The following is a 21,310-nucleotide window of genomic DNA, read 5'->3' as shown; positions in this document are numbered from 1 at the left end:
CAAATTCACAACATATGCTTTGTAAAAGGCATCTCTATCAAAATACCAAACAAAAGCTTGTCGATGATTGTGTTGATAAAACTGACAGACAGGAAATTTTAGATTTGATTTACGGTACTGACGGACTGATTACTGCGGACGACACTGTTTGCTTTGACTCTAAGGCCGACCACATCGAAGAAGTCTCCAGGGAGTTGTCAGGAAAAAATTTAACATATTTCAAAAAAAAAACTGAAATCTAACCTTAAAGAAAAAGTAAACAGGCCTTTGGCATCTGGATTTGTTGACAGTCCATGGACTAACAACAATTCAGAATCATTAAATCACATTCTGAAACAAGCTATCAATTGGAAACCACAACCTCTCCTTGATTTAATTGCTACCCTGACAACTCTCATAGAGACACAATTCAAAGACCTAAAAAAAAGCTTTGGTCAGGACTGGACAGTACAGACTGGCAGACACCCACAAACACTTTGAGGTATCAAAGTCTCTGTGGGTGTCTAAGACAACAGACGAACGAGACAGACAGTTTAAGAAATTTAGACACTTCATGACGACAGACAAAATGACAGTGACTTCAACTGACCACAAAATGACGGTTGTGAAACCAAAGTCGCATGGGAAAAAATTGGGGCAGAGGAAGAGGAAAATCAATGAGAGGACAACAACCCACAAGAAAAAATGTAATTAAATTGCTGATGGTGCGTACGCCGCATCTTGTTGTTGAGATGCCCCATTTGGGGTAGGATTCGGTCATCTGCATTTCATTACATTATAATTTCTCCCTCTCATTGATATTCTCCTTCCTTCGTTTAAAAACAATTTGCTATTTCATGTACAGATTTTTTTAATACCATTCCATAGTCGTTACTTAATGATTTATTCATTCATCACATGCACTACAAAGTTAATGTTGTTTTCATAGTTGAGTTATGCTATATATTGAAAAACAATAAATGAAATAAAAAAAATACTAATATTTATGACTTTTCATTCATTGATAGAGGAAACATTGAATAGAGGAAACAAGACATTTTACGTATTTGAGATTAATTAACTCATATAAAATTTAAAATTTTAGGAAACTAATTATCTCTTAAACTACAGATTTTTAGTTCTCATAAAACAGTGAACAAAATTAACAAAGAATAATTCAAACAAGTATTATTATAGGGGGGGGGGGGGGTACGAGAAACTTCGGTGATAGCTCCTCAAATAACGATAACTCTAGCTAACTCCTGTGGCAGGTGTTAGCTAGAGTTATCGTTCTTTGAAACATCACTAATGCGAGAATATAACACAATTTTCTATATTTACAACCATAATTTGGCATTTTCTTATTGAAATTGAACATATATAATCTAAATATGCTTTAATTCATACGTTGGAAGGGGCATTTCGGTAGTTTTATGGGGCATTTCGGTAATTTCTGGGGGCATTTCGGTAAATCACGGGCATTTCGGTAATTCGGGGTACCCGCTAAACCTGTCATTTGCAATACATAAATATGACCAAGTTTGAAGTTTACCGGAAATAGAAATGCGGTTTGCATGTAGGTAGAATTTTTTTTTTTTTTTTTTTGCACAAATCAAGACACTAAGTATAATTTGTAATAACCTGAGAAATTTCCTGTGTATATCCTAAAAATATACACAACAACCGATCTCTTGGTCAGGTAAATTCCAGGTAAATAACATTGACCATGGATAAGCTCCGCCCACATTCAGTGATCCGTGAAGCACCCATACGGTGTGTTTTTTGGGGGTCTTTAAAGGTCCTGTGTGTTCATCGCGTCTGATCATAGTCTTGATTCATTCTAAAGGTAATCAATAATATAACTCATCAATTAAATTAATGCCGTGTTTGTCAAATATCGTCGGTGATAAACGTTCTTCTCATACTGATATTGCAGTTCAAACAATGCCACTATTACTTCACCATTGAAAAGGACTAGGACAGAAATGAAATTTAACATTTAGTTACAACTTCTAACGTTTAGGCCGAAATTGGTTAAATTCGATCCAAATCTAAAGTTTACGAGATCATGTCGGAATATAAATTATAGTATAGTATACACCTAGTGTTCCGTTTTCCTTGCTGCGTTACAGACTTCATCTCCAGGTTTTCCTTGCTGCGGTACAGTCTTCATCTCCGGGGTTTCCAATAATGCTGAGTATTGTACTCCTGATATACCTCATCGATACAATATGTAAGTAATTCCTCTACTGAACTGATTTTGAATGTCTGTGTAAAGTTTTTTGTCCTTTTAACGCCATCAGATTTAGGTGAAGTTCCGGTAAATCTTTGTAATGTGTAACCCAGGTATTTGAAAAATCAAAACCATGGCACCGCCTACTTTCGAATGAAATATACTACTCAAAATTTGATAAGGATCACTAGGTTATATGTGTGTAATTTACCACTAACATAACAAAAGACATAAATTTGACTCAGAAACGTGTTTACTCGGGTTATGAATGAAAATTCATGAACGGCATGAACTTTTATCAATACGGAATGCTTGAAATCTGATAACTACAAGAAAAGGCATTTCATTACAAAAAGTTAACAGCAAACCAGAGAAAGAATTACACAGTTTTTAGGGATAGTCCATCATTACACTTAGTCGATGAAGTGTCAATACCGGGTATGGTCTCCCCTTGCATCAATGACGACTTGACAACGCTAAGCTATGCTGTCAATAAGCACCCGGATGTTTCCAATGGGAAGGTTGTTCCACTCTTCCACGAGGGCGTTTCCGAGCTCTGCCAAAGTCGTGGGTTGTGCTCTACGGCGTGAAAGGGCAACCTGCAGCATGTTCCATACATGCTCAATCGGGTTCAAGTCCGGCGAGCGCGCTGGCCAGTCCATACGAACAATTGTCTCCTGCTGAAGGTACTGCTCCACCACCCTGGCGCGATGAGGACGGGCGTTATCATCCATCAGGATGAACTCAGGGCCAACAGCACCAGCGTAGGGTCTGACGTAAACATCGAGGATCTCATCCCGGTACCGCACCCCCGTCATTGTTCCTCTCTCCAGGACATGAAGATCTCTTCTTCCATCCCTGCTGATTCCACCCCAGACCATGATGGAACCACCACCATAACGGTCATGTTCACTGACGTTGGCATCATGGACACGTTCACGTTGTCGTCGCCACACTCGGTGCTTCCTGTCTGTAAAGTCCAAACAATACCTGGACTCATCGGTGAACAGAACTTGAACCGAATCGTTCTGTGTCCAAGTGACATGATCTTCAGTCCAGTCCAATCGCTCCCGCCGGTGTCGAACAGTCAGAGGGACTCAAACACATGCCCTTCTCGAGTTGAGGCCTCAATTGTGAAGCCGATTCCGTATCGTCTGAGTGGACAAATTCACCCCGAGGCGTTCAGGAGGTCGTTACGTAGGCTGGTTGCTGTCCAGAAGGGATGGTGTCGTGCCACAAAATGGTCTTGGCGTTGGGTTGCCGACCTCTGAAGACCACCCCTATGTCGGTGTGCTGCTGTACCAAAAGTTTGTTGTTGGTTCCAGGCCCTGTTTACAACACTCTGACTGACGTTTAGTGCATTTGCAACGTCACGTTGTTAATAGCCAGCGTCAAGCATTCCAATATATCTGCCCAGTTGTTCTGTCGTCAGGCGACGCCTTACAAGTTGAGGGGGCATTGTGTTGATAAACGTAGTGTAAACACTCAAGTGAGTTTGAAATTTTAGAAAGAATCAGACACCGTTGCCTGAGTGAAAATCGTGCAATGGTAGCAAAAGCATAAACTGTGATGAGAAACGCATTTCCCATGGCATGAAATGCACGTGCAAGTTTGTTGAAGACGTTTTTTATTTCACTTTGACACAATATTGCCAGTTATGCAGTTATTAATTTTTTAAACAGAAAAATATCTATGATCCTTATCAAATTTTGAGTAGTATATGTTATCCGGTCTTCCTTAGAGACCTATGAATTCTAATACCAAGCAATTTTCCAATGACAAAAGTTCAACGAATCAAGTCTGTTGTGAACGGATTATAAAGATAATACCTTTAAAATATATATTTTAACATCTCTAAAGCAATGCTAATGTTGAGTCATTCAAAGTCCTTTAATTCTAACTAAGGAAGCAACGATACATTTTCTTGTGTCAAGCTGATATAACATGTGGTGGTACTATATCACATATTTCTGGGGATACCGAAAAGTCTTCAATGGAATTCTATCTTACTGGAGAAAATACAGTGAGAGAATGGCAACAATATTGGGAGAGATTATTCGCTTTTATACAAATGATATTCTTTATTTCTCAACGTAAAAGTGAGTAATGCAGTTGAAATTTCAGTGTTTCGCACTTCCATTTCTTTTAAAGAATAGCGAAATTAAATGAATTAATTTAGCAGTTGGAAACCATGGTATGTACAGCGAAGAAGAATTATGTAAAACTTATACGGTACCAATTTCGATGCACCAGATGCGCATTTCGACAAATAATGTCTCTTCAGTGATGCTCAATCGAAATGTTTGAAATCCGAAATAACAATGAAGTTTTAGAGCTATTATAGGCAAAAACGGTGTGCCAAAACAGTGGAGTCAAATTCGTCTAAGGATAAGAGCTATGCGTGAGGGAGATAATCCTTAGTTTTCAAATGAAAATTTTATAACAGCAATTAAATATACATCCGTATTTTCAAGCTAGTAACGAAGTACTTAACTACTGGGCTGTAGAGACCCTCGGGGACTAACAGTCCACCAGCAGAGGCCTCGACCCAGGGGTCATAATGTAAAACTTATTATAGGATTATGTGATAATTATAGTTGTGAATATGAAGGAATGACAATATTTACGTTTTAATATATTCATTAATTCTAGTAAAGTATTATACAAGTGAATATACTGTGATTTTACAGGTTATATAAATACCTCAGATAGTTCAGCCTTCTTCGATGGAGTGAGCATAAGCAGTTCACAAATTTCTTCATTGCAACCATTTCTTCTATGGGAGACAAAGTGCGCGTCAACACAAATATCTGCAGCTAGATGTTTAGAGACAATAACATGCCTTTCTTTTTTTAAACATAGACAGTCTGGTGTGTGTCAACTGTTTTCTGCTAATGTTGACATTACATCTGGAATGACCTCCCCTGATATGAAGATTTACCATAAGCAAGGTAGGAAATTGTATATCATAACAGTTTTTAAACACAATACAGCTTTATAAATCTATACATTTTGTGATTGAATAAAATATTATGAATTTAATTTTAGTCTCTTGTGAAGAACTTGGCTACATAAGTTTGTCATCTACAAAGAAGTGCTTGAAGCTATATGCCACGCCAACACTTTCGCGGATAGATGCAAATTCTACCTGTGCATCTGCTGGTGGAAATCTTTTCAGTATTACGTCGGCCTCCATGTTTAGCGAATGCAATCGCTCAATATGGTAATTATAAAGAAATATGAAATGGATTTCATTATAATGCTTAAGTTGCAAGGTTGTAGCTGCACTCTGATTTCATCTCGATTACTTTGTTATTTTAAAAAAGGAACTTCGACGTACTTCGTGTGTTCTGCACGACTTCTCAGTAAAATCATAACGATGGATCAGGGGTCCGTATTTGCCCTACCCTTAAGTCTATACTTTAATACCTGTGAGATTGATAGCTATTCCTTATCTTTACCTTCTCATTAATTGTAGTTTCGTTGAGCAGCATAAATCTCTAATTACATTTGATAAGTATTTAATGGTGAGATTTTATTCAATGTTTCATTTTATACATATGTTTTCTATAGATTCATTTCAGCCATATATAGTACATGTATATTCGTGATAGGAGAATACTAAACTAAATCATCAGAACAATACACTTAAATAACTTGACATGTTAATAGGTTCACGTTCACTGATTCCTATATGAAAAATATTTCCTCATTGAATTCATTTTTCGAAAGTGCATTTCTTATCTGTTCGTTGGTATTCTGTAAGTCGCATGTTACAAGAATGTTCCTAACATTAGTAGATGTTCATATTTTCCACTGCAGTTTTCATTTTCCATATAGTAAAGGAATGATGAGAGTAAATTCGCAACTTGATAGTTGTTTGGTATTACATCATTAATTCATTTTTATTTACCTACACTTTAACGAAGAACGGCGAAAGAGGGGGTAGGAAGGAAATTTGAGAGGTGAAATATAAATTTAATATTGATTACAAAATCATTAATCAATGATAATATTTTTGTCTTACTCGTGAGTAATTGATAAAGTAAGATAAAGTTTAAAGAAAGAAAAGAAAAAAATACATGTATTGAATTTAATCATTAGCGTGTCTGCATATTTCTTTTAATTTTTCTCTGATATTCAATGTAAGTAACTCAAAGAAACATTCATGTAGGCAATTACCACAGATACCTAAAGTATGGATACTACTGCCTAATCCCCCCCCCCCCCGCTGATTTTTTTTTTCGTGATAATATCTCCGAAATGTGTAGATTCTCTGTGTATCAAAGTTTATGTATTTTATTAAATCGGTAGAAGGCAAAGGTTTAAAGTTTAAAACAAGCGTGGAACGATTGGAATGAGATTAACATGGAATACACACATTTCCACAGATGCTTGGGTTCAGGACCCCACCCACCCCCTTTCCGAATTACCTACATGAGTTTATTTATTTATTTTTGGTTGAAAATCTCTCTAATGCATACCCCTAAAGTCCAAAATAACTCAAAATAAGCCCTTTAAAAATACCTCACTGGTTATTATAACATTCTGGTATGGTCGCTGAACACAAGAACCTGTGCACATTTCGGAGAAATTATCGCTGCAAAATAATGAATGAAAATAAATTCGAGGGGGTAGTATTATTCATACTTCAAGTGCCCGTGGCATTTACAGTAAGCTCCCTTTCTGAAACCGACTATTTGTTTATTGATCCCGACAGAAATGTCGATGGAGCAGACATTGTGATGTGGTTTTTTCAGGAAAGTAAGTTTTAAACCCCCTTTTTAAAATCAGTTACTTCAAGTTGATAAATAAACATCACGTAAAGTTGTCATTATTTTGATCAACAAAATATGTGACATTTTCATGGACAAAATAATGCTCGGGTTTTGTTTGTGTTTTTAATATCACATGTAAGCCTACGGTTGGTGACTTCGTGGAATAATCTGACACAATATTTTGCTATTTACTATATCATTTGCTTTTAAAGAACATAATTATATCAGACAAATGCATGGCATCCCAGAATATTGTAATTTTGAAGATTAAGGATTCAGAACAAGACTTAGTTCGTTTACACTTAGGCCTCGAATTTCCTGTGATATGTCTATTGACAGGGGAGATAACATTTTCTGCACAACTTAAACATTTAGCTTGAATACTTGTAAATAAAATCATCGTTTCAGAGAGTGGGGGTGCAGATTTTTTTTTACACCCCCCACTCACTAATACTAGACAAATTCTATTGTGTCAGAGTGTTTGCAGACGTCAACTTACGTTACATCCAGTGAAAATGTTTGTTAACCTAAATTCGCAATCCTGAATAAACTGACCCTTTTAAAGAATTTTTGGGTTAGTAAATAGTAGCTGAATATAGAGAATATACTTACTTTATGAATTCTCCCGTGACAGGCTATATATCACCATACCACATTCATAGGGTACAAATTGCCAGTTATGTTTGTCGAGTTATCTCCCTTTGATTGCTATGCAATCCATGGTAACGGAATTTTTGCGAGTTAAACATCAATTTATAAACAAACTAAAATAGTAAAACAAGATTATTGGTGTCAAGTCTTCTATTATTTTGTTTACATTTTCAACATTTCAGATAAACTGGACTAGTAAGCAAAAGCATACACTGTCCAAATATAGACGTTGTTGGTTATTACATATCAGCTAGTATAGTCGACGACGATGATCATCTCGAATTTATATTTCATTCCTCGATCACAAATGTACAAAACAGTTTCAAAATAATTGAGATAATCATTATTCGGTGCATCAATTATGTCTGTCAAAGACCTAAAAGAAGAAATTTCACCATGACCACATTAATCGAATAAAGTAAACCCAACAACTAGTTTTGCAGTCTTCATTTCTTTACCCATGTCAGAATTTTTATTTTGTTCGATTGATGTGGTCAAACTGAAATTTTGAGTCAAAGATTCACAAATTGTCCCTTTTTACACAGTGATGTCGTCACAGAATTTACATTTTGATATGAAAAAATTTACTACGATGTATATTGAAAATAATTAGTGCAATATTTGTTTGTTAGGTTTCAATTAATTCTTCATGGAAATACAGGCCAATTTTGACTTTTCGTGGTTCTAGCTCTTTGAATAATGTTAGATTAAAGCATGTGTAACAAACTTTCCAGATCACCTTCATGTATGTCAAGATACGACTGCAGGTCCATCTTTATTTCTTAACTAATTGTCTAGTATTCTTCCCAGTCAGGTTAATTGTGTATGAATAAGCCACTTGTTGTTGAAGCATTGTCACATATTGTTTTCGTTGCAACTATATATTGGTTTTGGTTTACATTAGATGCGGTGGTTTATTTGTTTCCTAGTTATATCGGTACCTTTGCTGATGACTGATAATTACATTTTTTTTTATCTACAGACTCAACTTTTACTGCGTTTTTCGTCGATGGAAATGATATTGAGGCAGAGGCAAACTGGGTATTTTCGGATGGATCCTCTGTTTCTTTTCTACCTTGGCATAATGGTCAACCTGAATTAAGAAAAAATGAAGACTGCATGTTTGTTATCGATGAAAAATATCACGATGCACCATGTACTACTTATTTCCAAAAGTTTATCTGTGAAAGAGACTTTACAATAACACTATGAAGTTTTTGGATTGTTGGGGGTAGATGAATTAACAGTATTTTATACAAACTTTCCATGCATGTTTCTGCATGATTATTAGAAATCACGAAGCGTATTCATGGATATTTTTAAAAAATTACTATTTAAAGTTAAAGTCTAATAATCAGTAATATGTATGACTGTTTGCAAACCGAGTAATAAATTTTCAATACCATGGAAAAGATTTAATACATTAAACATTAATATCGCTAGAAGTAAATGAGCTGTAATCAGTTATCTAACAGCGGCAAATCGTAAAAGCTTCTGAGGGAGAACTTTATCTGCGGTTACAATCTATGTATGGCCATTTGCTAATCCAAGAACACCAAAATTGATACATTTTCTATGAAATGAAATTAAACATGTTTAACCTACCAATTATCGCTCTATTTTTTTCTAACAGCTTGATGCCTTTCATAGCAATTGTATTCTATGATAGCAAAGAATCACTTTGAATGTGGATATGAATTTCCAGCTTATATTAGTTTACTTTCTGTTTCTTTTTTCAATCGGTTATTTGCTAAATCAATATTCCAAAGTTCATAGAATACGTCACGATAGCAAACATGTTTTCTCATTCTTTCCCGCAAATAATCCCTTCATAAACCCAATAACGATAACTTAATGAACAAAAGTAACATTTGATGAATGCTTAAATGTTCTCCCATGCGTTACAGCGAGCTCTAAAAACGTTCGAGTCTACGCATAGTCGTTTTCTTTATGTCGCAGTCAAATTCTGTTGATCTGGGATTACGAATTCAATCAAATCATATTAAAGTCTTGTGGCCTAATATACAATATCGACCACAATCATAACTACTCGGTTATTTCCGTAACCGTAAATGAACCTCGTATGTGGATCGACGCCATCAGAGTATGCTGTCATGTATACCCACACATAACTGACGTCACAGTCGTACGTTATAATATGAAATGTGAGCTTTCAAATGCATCTAAGATCATATTATACATATCAAAAGTATTCTATCACTACCAATTTCCACTTATATTTGTGTATGATATTATGAATACGACGTTAAGAATACCAAAACTGAATTTGCGGTGAAAATATAAGTAACACATTATACAGGGATACGTTTCTGCCATTTTAACCTCATCCACAGGCGTGCTTCCGGCGGCGAAATGCATCGATTTGATGCAATTCTTGCGCCGATCCACGTCCGAGTTTTCTTACCGGTTACGGAAAAGGACGAGCGCGTTATTCGATTATAACGACCATATTCGGGGCAAGACGGTAGATGTGTAACGTAGGTGTATATGTTTTAACGTCATGAAACAACTGAAACAGTGGCGGGTCTAAATTAGGATTTTCTATTGTTCTACAAAACACAACCCTCTGGTCTTCCGCATCAATTTCTAGCAGACGTTCATGTAAAGTTTCCAGTGTTAGTTCCTTGGTATACCCTGTTCGCTGATGTGAAACCTGGTAACAGCCTCCCCCTACATATTTTGTCATCTTGTGTTATGAATAGTAAAGTATAGCATGCACAAACAAGGTTAACATTTTAACCAATAGCCTTGGTATTCTTCAGTTCTTCAAATCATTTTTCCATTATGGCGATAGATTGAGATCTTTGCAAATTTTCTCCAGGACACACGCGACGTTTGTGCCAATTCTTTCTAAAATTTCATGTTTGATCTGCGTGATTTGAAGATTTTGTATGATTTGAAAATACGTTTAACTTATACATTCACTAATATATGTATACTTCGTATGTTAACTGATTAGTTCATTGCTTTGATGACTTAGCTACTAATGATTATGACTCGCCTTCGATCTCCCCCTTTTTCTCCCGGTTGTGCTACATTAACGCAGCAATCTCCATAAATACAATAATCTGATAATATTTTACATTTTTACTTATTTTGACTACAAACAATCTGAATATGATACCTAGTAACACACCCCGTTTATTCTAGAAGCACGATAGGATGTATGTGAAATGTCATAAAATCATTTGTATATAATATATCATTGCTAACCGTTGAGCATGACCTTCAAAAGAATAAAATCGTTGCTCTACATTGTTATGATATTCATTTGCTTTACTTTTCTACTGAAACCCTTTTGAATAGATCATCTTATTATTTTGATAGCATGTGAATTAGCACATATATACTTTAACAAGGACATATGGAAATAGTATGTTACTTCTTTAGCTACACCGATTATCAAAACTTGTTTTGAGAAGATAGACAATTCATCTGGCCGATCTATCTATCAGTCTATCTGGCCAACGGCGATTGAACCCGGCAGACCGCTTCATTCCTCCCTCCTTAAATGTTTTCACACCTGAAGACACCAACCCAAGATCTTTATCCCTTGACAGGCATTTTCACCTGTCAATTCCAGGGGCTGGTCTACACGTAACAGGAAGGGAGAAAATGCAACGGACCAGATCGGGATTCAAACATGGGCCTTCTGAATCTCTACTCATGTCCTCTACCGACTGAGCTATCTGGCCACGGTGATCAAACCCAGCTGACCGCTACACATCGTTTTCATCGCCATTGTGAGTTCTAATACACCTAAATTATTCACGTTTTATTTTAAAACAAAGCTACTGTACTTAGTTTCATATTTAAGTTAACATGTAAAAATTATACTAGGCATTCAGAATGAAGATATACTATCATGTGGAACACCATCTGCATCGGATATTGGTCATGATGTAGGTAAACATTTCCAGTATTGTTTATCGTGAATCTGACAAGTATTTTGGGAGATAGATAGAAAGTCAATGAACGGAGTTTCCCAGTGGGAATACTCACATTGTTTGATTGATAAATGGTGTGAATGCAATACTTATGGTGCCTATTTATTTATTATTATTCATTTGTCAATTTCAATACCAAAATACATCTTTCATTCATTCACTCATACAAGATGGAAAAGATGAACGAAACATACATACTGAATAAAAAGTACATATACGGCACACTGAAAAGGCATCTCCATTTCGACGACTTCTTTTTGTAATATACATTGTCGGACAATTGTTCCTGTAAAATACTATATTTACTTCAATAGTTTAAAACATCAAAAGCAATGTATTCACTTTTTAGAATGTTGCAACACGTATCTCTTGACTTAAAGGATAACGAAAGTCATCGCAATGTATTTTATTTATGAGATACCAAATACAAGAGCAATTCAACATAGTGATTTTTTAAATAATTATTTGTACCTAATAATTCTACAGCAAATCTACATCAGTTCTCAATCGTTTTCAATAACACTACGGTCTGTGCATACATGCTTTAAATTGAAATATAATGCCAACATACAAATTGATACATGATAAGCAATTCACTACGTACTTGTTTTGAAAGAGATATAAATAAATGAGCATTTTCTAAATAAAAGTAAACTTTAAAAAAAAAAAAATTTATCTAAGTAGCCCAAACAAGCCAATGGACCAACGTTTACTACATTCCCCGTCCCTTAAAGTCCAGAACTTATGTCGAACTTGTCAAAATATACCTTAAAAAATAAGGGGGTATTGTCAAATTTCATATTTTGTTGGAGCCAAGGGAACTAAATATTACAAAGACAAAACACTGTTGAAAGGAAAGGGGTGAAGTAGATAACATTAAAACTGGACATTATCACTGCTAAAGCCTAAGGGATTCTCAAAACGTAAGGGCACCAATGGTATAAAATACTTCCCAAATGATTAATCAGGACATTAAAATAACAAATGTACCTATAATAAACAAATTCAATACAATGCTAAGCAATTCAATATACCTGACCAACTGAACTCAGTTGCACGACGGTTACTTTACTGAACAGATGGTAACCTTCCCATTAACTCTTACATTTATATAGCGTTATCTAGACGTTAACTGTCAGTTAAACTTAACCCATCGTCGTGCAACTGGTCCCTGATCATTAACGGGTATCAAACAGGTGTCAATCTCGCGTCGTGTGGAGGAGAAGACAATGCACGGAACAGGTAAGTTGATTTATAATTACGCTAAGTTAAAATACCCAACTCTATCATTTAAAATACACTGCAATATAATAACATCCCATTTACTAAGTAGTCAATTGAATAGTGAAAAGTGAAGATAATGAACAGTGATCCATCTCATAAATTGTATAAGGGATATAAAATAGAGATTTGGACAAAAACGTACCCCTGGATATACCAGAGGTGGGATCAGGTGCCTATGAGGAGTAAGCATTCCCTGTGGCCCTGTCACACCCAAGGTGGGACTGATGTCTTGATCAAGTAAACCCAGTAAACCGTAGTCAAAATCAGTATACTAATAACGGTCTAGCAATTGGTATGAAACACGTAAGACAACATTTAACCCAATGATAGGTTATATGGGCAAACCAGATCATTATAACGACCATAAAATTTGCGAAATGATGACTTTAAACGAGACTATTGAAAGCCCTGTTACAAATATTGAAGTATAATCAATATCTGTATATGACAAACATCTCAGTTAAAGGCGTGGATCACAAGCTTCAGATCATTGCAGTATCATCGTGGACAACAAGCTTCAGATCACTGTAGTATCAGCGTGGACAATAAGCTTCAGATCACTGCAGTATCAGCGTGGACAACAGGCTTCCGATCACTGCAGTATCAGCGTGGACAACAAGCTTCAGATCACTGCAGTATCAGCGTGGACAACAAGCTTCAGATCACTGCAGTATCAGAGTGGAAAACAAGCTTCAGATCACTGCAGTATCAGAGTGGACAACAAGCTTCAGATCACTGCAGTATCAGCGTGGACAACAAGCTTCAGATCACTGTAGTATCAGCGTGGACAACAAGCTTCAGATCACTGCAGAGTTAGCGACAGCATTGTCCGGTGATTTGTTCCCTACCCAAGTTTTATATCGTTATCTTGTCGATAAACGCCACCTTACATACAACGTCCCCATAGATTGGGATATATGTAATAAAAATCACTGGAGTAACTTAGACACCGTGCCCAAAAAAGCGTTGTTCCCTACGTTAACTACATGCGAGATGGGTTATATCTCTAATGCTAAAACTATGTACATTTTCGACGTATTTAAGACACGTCAAGACAATTATTTAGTTACTCTGCTGAAAAAAGGGATTAAAGTGGTTTTTAGCCTGCAGCGTGCACAGATAAATTGCAGTCTTTTAATATGAAACAGTCACAGTCGATTTAAAATGCTTCTAAAATCAGAGTTCCTGACGTTCTATGCGAACTAAATGAAAGTTTGAAGAAGAGTGTTGAAATCGAAGATGTTAAACATATCCACACTAAATGGCTTGTAAAACCTGCTGACCAATTTACTCGAGACAAGAACCTGATACATGTAACTCGGGTATTAATAAAGTTCGGGATCCAATAAGACGATGTGTGTCGTATCTGAAATGTCACTTGCGTGTATTTGTAGATATCAAAAAGTATCTTTGTTCATGTGTTTACCAATAGATACATGTATATGTATACCATGAATAGGTAGTTTAAAGAGTAGGCAGATTCTGATATTTAACCGATGATTATGAAATTCCAAGACTGAGTTACCTCTCTTTGATCTCTATGAAAGCATAGGAATCTTTATCATTCAAAATGGTTTATTTTCATGAACAAAGATAAATCATCAACATGGTGAAATTGAAACTATCGTCTTTAATTCCCATTCTACAGTATATGAAATCAATAATTCTTATAATTGAACAAGTGAAGACAACGAACATTGACCAATATCATAAGTCCTATAAAGAATAAATAAAAATAGAAAGCAAACACGGATCCCTGGGCATATCAGAGGTCGGATTAGATACCAAGGAAGAATAAGCATCACCTGTTGATTGGTCACATCTAACGTGAGACTTTCATCTTAATCACCATATTATACGAAAGAAAGAAACTTTGAATTTATCATTTTTCATACATGTATATTATGTCGTCCACCATATAGGTTTGCATTACAAGCGATCTAGACGGTTAGTTTCGACATTTCACTTCAACAATCATTAAAATCTTTCATATATATTTCAACCATTTTCTTACATGAAATGGAGTTCTTAAGATTAATATTTCCACGGCATGTGATATTAGGTAAGTTTTCATCAATAAGTCATGGTCTATTATTTTTCTGAATATATTGAACTCCCGATGAACTTAGAAGGACTAGGATTTACAGCGTTAATTGATTTGTATTGTTTTCTATTGCTTTATATGACCCATACTTGCATTCGTCCAGTTAAGAATCTTATTTACTGAAACGAAATTTTATCTATGAAGGACCGTGAAATTCTTTTGATGCCATATTCGTTGAATTGCAATGACGACCAATGCTTGTATACAAAATACATAGACCATTTTTATATATAAAATTATTCAAGGACATGCATGTAGCGATTTCAGATTAAAAAAAATACTGTATAGTGTGCGTGGCATTCTTTATTCAGTGTTTAAACAAGTCACGTGCTCGTCTGCATTAATTTTCAGCCTTCAAAAATTACGGACTGTGGTGTTTTTTTTCCATTATCATGTTGAATATTGTTATAGTGCTTAAAGGTCCTGTTTGTTCATCGCGTCTGATCATAGTCTTGATTTATTTTAATGGTAATTCCATAAAAATAACTCATCAATTAGATTAATGTCGTGTTTGTCAATTATCGTCGGTGATAAAAATTCTTCTGATATTGATATTGCAGTTCAAACAATTGCCACTATTACTTAACCATTGAAAAGGACTAGGACAGAAATAAAAGTCAACATTTAGTTACAACTTCTAACATTTAAGGGGAGATTGACTGAATTCGATCCAAGTCTTAAGTTTAAGTGAGCATGTGCGAAAATAAATTATAGTATAGTAATCACCTAGTGTTCTTTTTTCCTTGCTGCGGTACAGACTTCATCTCCGGAGTTTCCTTACTGTGTTACAGACGTCATCTCCGGGTTTTCCAGTAATGCTGAGTATTGTACTTTTGATATATATCATCGATGCAATATGTAAGTAATTACTCTATTGAAGTGATTATGAATGTCTGTGTAAAGTTTCTCGCCCTTTTAACGCCATCAGATTAGGCGAAGTGCCGGTAATTTTTTGTAATGTGTTACCTGGTTCATTAAAAAAATAGACCTATGAATTCTGATACAAAGCGATTTTCGAATGAAAAAAAATCGACGAATCAAGCCTGTTGTGTACGAAGTTTGAGCATAAAACCTTTACTCAATATATTCTAACATCTCTAAAGCTTTGTGTTATTAATCAATGCTTATGTTGAGTCATTCAAAGTCCTTTAATTCTAACCAAGGAAGCAACGATATATTTTCTTGTTTCAAGCTGATATAACATGTGGTGGTACTATATCACATATTTCGTGGGGGAACACTTCTAGTATACCGGTCCCCAAAATATGGCGCTAAAATGTGTGCCGCCGAAGGCGTTTAGTATATATATAAAATCGCTAAAACGGGGGGAAATCACAAAAATAAGCTCAAATTCGAATTCCTTGTTAAAAAAGAAGTTTTAAAAACTGTTTTTTAAATCAATTTTTTAAATCCGAAATGAAAAATATTGCAAGACGTACATTTTTTGTTGCAAAATAAATGGAATCCGTTGTTGAGCAAAATGGTCAAGTACGCTTTGTATACGTAATACTCATGAATATTCGTATGATACGACGTCACTGGTGTTGATGTAAACAAACTAAATAGCTGATTTGCCATGAAATGCCCCTAAAACTGAAAGATGTTTTTTTTTTATTTCTGCTGATGTAAGAGAGCTGATTCACTGGTTAATAGGATTATCTGTTTTGATAAATCTGGACGGCAAAATCTATGGCAGCTGTGACAACGGGAAATTTGGATTAAGAAAGTATTCGTCATATTCAAGCGACGGATTTGTATGGATATGTTCTAACAAAACCTGGAACAACAAAAAATCAATCAGGACTGGTAACTGGTTCGAAAAGCACAACTTAACGCTGGAAAAGGTTCTGTTAATAACATATTTCTCGGTATACAAAGCTAGTGAAAGTTTCGTGAGACACAAACTTCAAATTGCAAGTCAAACTGTTGTTGATTGGTATAATTATTCCAGAGAAGTGTGTACCTGCATTTTAGAGAAGAATTCAGAAAAAATAGAAGGAGTGGCAAAATTTGTTGAAATTGACGAAAGTAAATTTGGTCAAAGAAAATTTCACAAGGGACGGAAAGTTGTCGGTGTCTGGGTTTTTGGTGGGATTGAAAGGGAGACAAAAAGGTGTTTTTTACAACAGTGGTAGATCGAACACGAGAAACTCTGCTTGAAATAATAAAAGCCAACATACAGTCCGGTACAACTATAATTAGCGATTGCTGAAAAGCTTATGATATTCTTGATAAAGAAGGGTTCGAACATTTAAAAGTAAATCATTCTGTAAACTTTGTAGATTCCGATACAGAGGCACACACCAATACTATAGAATCTACTTGGTGTGCATTAAAAATGTCAGAACTCATTAAATATGTATATGACCCCTCCATACTCGTACCCAACCTTACTTCATCAAAGCCAAAGGAACCCTTGATTGCCAAACAACAACTAGTTCTTCAACCCCTCGATCTGATTAATGCAAATAACAGCTTAGATGATTTTATGTTGTAAGATGAAATGTTTTGATTATATTTGACTTGTCGGGGGCTGCCGCCCCCAAGCTCCCGCTTAGTATACTCAAACGCCGTTGGGCTTTTATTTTCATCGCACCATCTTCATTGCTCGCCATCCGGGGCGAAAATGCAATGGCGGCGTGTTTAGCTTCCGCTTAGCAACGGCAAGGGAAATGACTGTTCATGCACGCTTGCGTGCTTCTAGGGACCGGTATACTAGAAACTTCCCCTCGTGGGATACCGAAAAGCGTTTAATGGACTTCTATCTTACTGGAGAAAATGCATTGAGAGAACGACTACAATATTGGGAGAGATTATTCGCTTTTATACAAATGATCTTCTTTATTTCTTAATGTAAAAGTGAGTAATGCAGTTGACATTTCAATGATATGTTTCGCACTTCCAGTTCTTGTAAAGTATAGCGAAATTAGATGAATTAATTTGGCAGTTGGAAACCATGGCACGTACAGTGAAGAAGAACTATGTGATACATTGTAGTTGTAAATATGAAGCAATGACAATATTTACATTTTAAGGTATTCATTAATTCTAGTAAAGCAATATACAAGTGAATATACTGTGATTTTTCAGGTTATATAAATACCTCAGATAGGTCAGCCTTCTTCGATGGAGTGAACATAAGCAGTTCACAAATTTCTTCATTGCAACCGTTTCTTCTATGGGAAACAAAGTGCACGTCAACACAACGATGTGCAGTTAGATGTTTAGAGACAATAACATGCCTTTCCTTTATCAAACATAGACAGTCTGGTGTGTGTCAACTATTTTCTGCTAATGTTAACATTACATCTGGAATAGCCTCCCCTGATACGAAGATTTACCATAAGCAAGGTAGGAAATTGTATGTCATTACAGTTTTTAAACACAATACAGCTTTATAAATCTATACATTTTGTGTTTGAATAAAATATTATGAATTTAATTTTAGTCTCTTGTGAAGAACTTGGCTACATCAGTTTGACATCCACAAAGAAGTGCTTGAAGCTGTATGCCACGCCAACACTTTCATGGATAGATGCAAATTCCACCTGTGCATCTGCTGGTGGAAAACTTTTCAGTATTTCGTCGGCCTCAATGTTTAGCGATGTACTTAATGCAATCGCCCAATATGGTAAGTATAAAGAAATATGAAATGGATCACATTATAATGCTTAAGTTGCAAGGTTGTGGCAGCACTCTGATTTCATCTCGATGACTTTGTTATTAAAGGAACTTCGACGTACTTCGTGTGTTCTGCACGACTTCTCAGTAAAACCATCAAGATGGATCAGTGGTTCGTGTTTGCCCTACTCTTAATTCTATAGTTTAATAGCTTGAGATTGAGAGTTGTTCGTTATCTTTACCTTCTCATCAATTGTAGTTTTTTCGAGTTGCATAAATCTCTAATTACATTTAATAAATTATCAATCTGAAATTTAAACCTGAAATCGAAGTGTTTAATGATGAGATTTTATTCAATGCTTCATGTTACACATATATGTTTTGCATAGATTCATTTCAGCCATATACGAGTATAGTATCTATGTGTCAGAAGAATATTAAACTAAATCGTCAGAACAATACACTTAGATAGTTTGATATGTTAATCGATTCACGTTCATAGTTATTCCTATATGAGAATCATTTCCTCATTGAATTTATTTTTCTAAAGTGTATTTCTTATCTGTTTGGTAGGCTTCTTGGAATCGCATGTGATAAAAATCTTCCTAAAATCATTAGATGTTCATATTTTCCACTGCAGCTTTCATTTTCCATATAGTAAATGAAAGATGGGAGTAGATTTGCCACTTGATAGTTATTTGTTATTAGATCATTAAATCATTATTGTTTACCTACACTTCAACTATGAACGGCGGAAGAGCGGGTAAGAAGGGAATCTGAGAGGTGAAATATAACTTTGATATTGATTGCAAATTCGCTTTCATTTAATTAAATTTATCGTTCAAACTATCACTGTTCTGAATTATTAAGTAGCATATTATCCTAACTTTACCTTGTCTGGTGAATGAACTTTTAAAGCGGAGCACACTGTAAACATATTGTGCGATCTTGAATCCATATAGGTGATAAGGTCCGATTAAAACCAATTCAATATCAAAACGAGGGGAATAACGTTTTATTGAATGAATATTCCTTCCACAGACTAAAACTGCATCTGTTGATCTTAATGTTAACTATGTATCTTTTGTGGATTCGTTAAGATTCTTGCCAAAATTTGAATAACGATTCTTATGATCACTGTGATATGAGGCGTTTATATACACAAAACCACAACATTTATACCTCATTCATACAATATTAATATATGCAGGTGAATAGATATTACTACAGATCGATCTTTATTTCCTAAATAACTGTTTAGTATTCTTCCCAGTCAGGTTAATTGAGTTCCTGTTCATGTGTGAATCAGCCACTTGTTGTTGAAGCATTATCACATATTGTTTTAGTTGCCACTATATATTGGTTTTCGTTTACATTGGATGCGGTGGTTTATTTGTTTCTTGATAATATTGGTACCTTTCGTTGATGCTCATGACTGATAATTACATTTTTTTTTATCTACAGACTCAACTTTTAAGACGTTTTTCATCGATGGAAATGATATTGAGGCAGAAACAAACTGGGTATTTTCGGACGGATCCTCTATGTCTTTTCTACCTTGGGATAATGGCCAACCTAACTTAAGAAACAATGAAGACTGCATGCTTGTTATCAATGAAAAATATCACGATGCACCATGTACTATTTATTTGCAAAAGTTTATTTGTGAAAGAGAATTTACAATGACACTATAAAGTTTTTGGATATTTTGAAGTAGATGAATTAACAGTATTTTATACAAACTTTCCACGCATTAACATTCGTGTTTCGGCATGATTAATAGCAGTCAAGTAGCGTTTTCATAGAAATTTTGAAAGAAATATAGTGTTTAATAATCAATCCATTTTATGACTGTTTGCAAACCGAATAATAAATTTTCATTACCATTGAAAAGAATTAATACATTTAACATTAATATTACTAGAAGTAAATGAGCTGTAATCAATTATCGAACAGCGGCAAATCATAAAAGCCTCTGAGGGAGAACTTTATCTGCGGTTACAATCTATGTGTGGCCATTTGCTAATCCAGGGACAATAACATTGATACCTTTTCTATGAAATGAAACTAAACATGTTTAACCTACCAATTATCGCTCTATTTTATTCTAACAGCTCGATGCCTTTCATAGCAGTTGTATAGTATGATAGCAAAGAATCACTTTGAATGCGGATATGAATTTTCAGCTTATATTAGTTTACTTTCTGTTTCTTTTTTCAATCGGTTATTTGCTAAATAGATATTTCAAAGTTCATAGAGTACGTCACGATAGCAAGTGTAACGTTTATGGGTTTTTATAAAATGTATTATAAATTCGCTGCCACCAATTGTAACGTAAAATTTACATCAGCCTGGTATCTATGAGGCACGCTACAATAGGATTCGAAGATACCTAATTTTTAATGAAGAAAAGAAGTATATATAACAGTTAATATAAATATTTATTATAGCATCAAAGACAATTAACAAAATTGACTAGATAATAAACTGTCTCTTATAAGAATAGTGACGAACTAGAACTTTCATGGAACTCGGAGAAGATCGATACTTCACGGTGCAAGGTGCTACTCGGTGTCCGGTGCTACTCGGCTCTCGGAGCTACTGGGTGTTCGGTGCTACTCGGTTCTCTGAGCTACTGGGTGTTCGGTGATACAAGGTGCTACTAAGTACTGCCGCTTTTACTAAGTGTAAC

General features: G+C 35.2%; 2 protein-coding genes across 2 annotated transcripts; both read left to right on the top strand.

The window, feature by feature from the left end:
• Positions 1-1,832: 1,832 nt before the first annotated feature.
• LOC125656250 (uncharacterized) lies at positions 1,833-9,053 on the top strand. Its single transcript, XM_056144565.1, has 4 exons — positions 1,833-2,212; positions 4,903-5,163; positions 5,261-5,435; positions 8,624-9,053. Coding segments are annotated over exons 1-4 (480 nt in total). The 5' UTR covers positions 1,833-2,169; the 3' UTR covers positions 8,625-9,053.
• A 6,643-nt stretch (positions 9,054-15,696) lies between these two features.
• LOC125656249 (macrophage mannose receptor 1-like) lies at positions 15,697-20,511 on the top strand. Its single transcript, XM_048886864.2, has 4 exons — positions 15,697-15,855; positions 18,088-18,348; positions 18,446-18,628; positions 20,083-20,511. Exons 1-4 carry the CDS (start codon positions 15,813-15,815, stop codon positions 20,310-20,312), a joined length of 717 nt encoding a protein of 238 aa, XP_048742821.1. The 5' UTR covers positions 15,697-15,812; the 3' UTR covers positions 20,313-20,511.
• Positions 20,512-21,310: the final 799 nt, after the last annotated feature.

The sequence above is a fragment of the Ostrea edulis genome, chromosome 7 (assembly GCF_947568905.1).
Source record: "Ostrea edulis chromosome 7, xbOstEdul1.1, whole genome shotgun sequence".
Taxonomy (NCBI): domain Eukaryota; kingdom Metazoa; phylum Mollusca; class Bivalvia; order Ostreida; family Ostreidae; genus Ostrea; species Ostrea edulis.
Note: the sequence above shows the minus strand (reverse complement) of the source record. Positions and strands in the feature narration are given on the sequence as shown.

Coding starts and splice junctions, on each gene's coding strand:
- LOC125656250 (XM_056144565.1), top strand. CDS start 2,170: ATGCTGAGTATTGTACTCCTGATATACCTCATCGATACAATAT. Junction 2,213..4,902: donor ATACCTCATCGATACAATAT/GTAAGTAATTCC, acceptor GTGATTTTACAG/GTTATATAAATACCTCAGAT. Junction 5,164..5,260: donor GAAGATTTACCATAAGCAAG/GTAGGAAATTGT, acceptor ATTTAATTTTAG/TCTCTTGTGAAGAACTTGGC.
- LOC125656249 (XM_048886864.2), top strand. CDS start 15,813: ATGCTGAGTATTGTACTTTTGATATATATCATCGATGCAATAT. Junction 15,856..18,087: donor ATATATCATCGATGCAATAT/GTAAGTAATTAC, acceptor GTGATTTTTCAG/GTTATATAAATACCTCAGAT. Junction 18,349..18,445: donor GAAGATTTACCATAAGCAAG/GTAGGAAATTGT, acceptor ATTTAATTTTAG/TCTCTTGTGAAGAACTTGGC.